At 49.1% G+C, this 2,115-nt stretch overlaps 1 protein-coding gene across 1 annotated transcript; it reads left to right on the forward strand.

Moving 5' to 3' along the window:
• Window positions 1-508: 508 nt before the first annotated feature.
• Window positions 509-1,589, forward strand: LOC122546495 (laminin subunit beta-1-like). Its single transcript, XM_043685192.1, has 2 exons — window positions 509-795; window positions 1,369-1,589. The coding sequence occupies exons 1-2, from the start codon at window positions 670-672 to the stop codon at window positions 1,567-1,569; spliced, it is 327 nt and encodes a 108-aa protein (XP_043541127.1). The 5' UTR covers window positions 509-669; the 3' UTR covers window positions 1,570-1,589.
• Window positions 1,590-2,115: the final 526 nt, after the last annotated feature.

Here is a 2,115-nt window from a genome sequence, read left to right on the forward strand (position 1 = left end):
TGCACTGGGCCAGTGTTCCAACTCACAGAGAGTGCACTGGGCCAGTGTTCCAGCTCATAGAGAGTGCACTGGGCCAGTGTTCCAGCTCAGCATACTGGGCCAGAGTTCCAGCTCACAGAAAGTGCACTGGGCCAGTGTTCCAGCTCACAGAGAGTGCACTGGGCCAGTGTTCCAGCTCACAGCATACTGGGCCAGTGTTCCAGCTCACAGAGTGTGCACTGTGCCAGAGAATCATGTTGCACAGTAAGATGCCATTTGGCCCATCATTATGAACCCCATTGCCGTGTAAACGTTTCCTTTTAATAATTAACCGTACTCCCATTCTCGGGCAGCATGTTCCAGATCTCAACAACAACCCACCGTGTGATAACGACCACTTGGTGTTCCTCACAGCCCTGGTTGTTCTGCCACCTGAACACACTGGGGCCATCTGACTGCGGGACAATGGGGCCAAGGGGTAGGGAGCAGTGGGAGAGCTACAGTTTCCCTCAGACTTGCGGGTGGAGACGGTGTGCCACGGTACCGAGTGGCTGATGGAACGAGCTGCCTCCACATTCTGTCACGTGTTTGTTTGTGATTTCATTATTGCCAGATCTCCTGAGAATTACTAACTTGAAAATACACTTCACCAAGCTGCACACTCTTGGAGACAACCTGCTGGACAGGCGGATGGAGGTCCTGCAGAAATATTATTATGCTTTGTTTGAGTTGGTGGTCCGTGGCAGCTGCTTCTGCTATGGCCATGCTTCAGAGTGCTCACCTGTGGCTGGGGTTCAAGCAGGAGTGCCTGGAATGGTAAGACCTTTGCAAACTAGTGCCTGTAACCCTCTTGTCACCATCCTATAGGCCATAGATTGAGTGAGTAGCGGGTTCTGTCAACCAGTCATGTTTCGGGATGAGTGTGATTCCACCTGGTTCTTCCAGGTGACTGAGCCGGCAAGTTACCACCACAACCTTTTCAACCCATGATGAGAAATCTTTTGACAAGGTACATTTCTGTGGAGGCAGGAGGTGTAACCAGAGAATGACTAGATTAGAGTGGTGCTGGAAAAGCACAGCAGGTCAGGCAGCATCCGAGGAGCAGGAAAATCGACGCTTCGGGCCAAAGCCCTTCATCAGGAAGGGCTGATGAAAAGTTTTGCCTGAAGCGTCGATTTTCCTGTTTCTCAGATGCTGCCTGACCTGCTGTGCTTTTCCAGCACCACTCTGATCTAGACCCTGATCCCCAACATCTGCAGTCCTCACTTTCGCCCAGAGAATGGCTAGTGCAGCTGAAGTTCAGCCTTGATCTCTGAGAGAATCCCTGCCCCTCGGAACATTTAATCCATTGTAACATTGTGGCTGCTTTCTCCCCACTGTTTTGCTCAGATTCATGGAAGGTGTACCTGTAAGCACAACACCAAAGGGTTAAACTGCGAGCAGTGCAAGAACTTCTACCACGAGTTGCCATGGAGACCAGCGGAGGTGGATAACCCACACGCTTGCAAAGGTTCGACAGATTCCCAATTCCTCTCTCCTTCTCAAAGAACAGCTTTCTCTTCACTTTCTGGTCTCCACATCTCGACCTGAAGTCGTTCCTCCTGTTTAAATTTCTGACACAGGTGAATGCTTTCCCTCGCTCACTGGTATCCAAACATTTGGGACAGGAATGATCATTTCAATTCATTCACAGGATGAGGGTGTCAATGGCTAGGTCAGCATTTATTGTCCATCCCTAATTGCCCGTAGAGCAGTTAAAAGTCACCAACATTGCTGTGGGTCTGGAGTCACATGTCAGCCAGGCCAGGTAAGGATGGCAGTTTCCTTCCCTAAAGGATATCAGTGACCCAGGTGGGTTTTTCTGACAGTCAATGATAGATTCAAAGTCATCATTAGACTCTTAATTCCAGATTTTTTTATTGTTTATTGAACTCAAATTTCACCATTGGCTGAGGCAGGATTCCAAACCAGCCCCAGAACATTTTCTGGGTCTCTGCCTAAACGGTTTAATGATAACACCTCTGGGCCAACAGCTCAAAGCTATGCAGCTAACATTTTGCCGCAGAAATATACAGAGGGTATGGACAGTTTGTGTTATACAGAAAGGTGTAGGAGGTTGAGAGGTGACCTGATAGA

The sequence above is a fragment of the Chiloscyllium plagiosum genome, unplaced genomic scaffold, assembly GCF_004010195.1.
Source record: "Chiloscyllium plagiosum isolate BGI_BamShark_2017 unplaced genomic scaffold, ASM401019v2 scaf_41978, whole genome shotgun sequence".
Lineage (NCBI taxonomy): Eukaryota > Metazoa > Chordata > Chondrichthyes > Orectolobiformes > Hemiscylliidae > Chiloscyllium > Chiloscyllium plagiosum.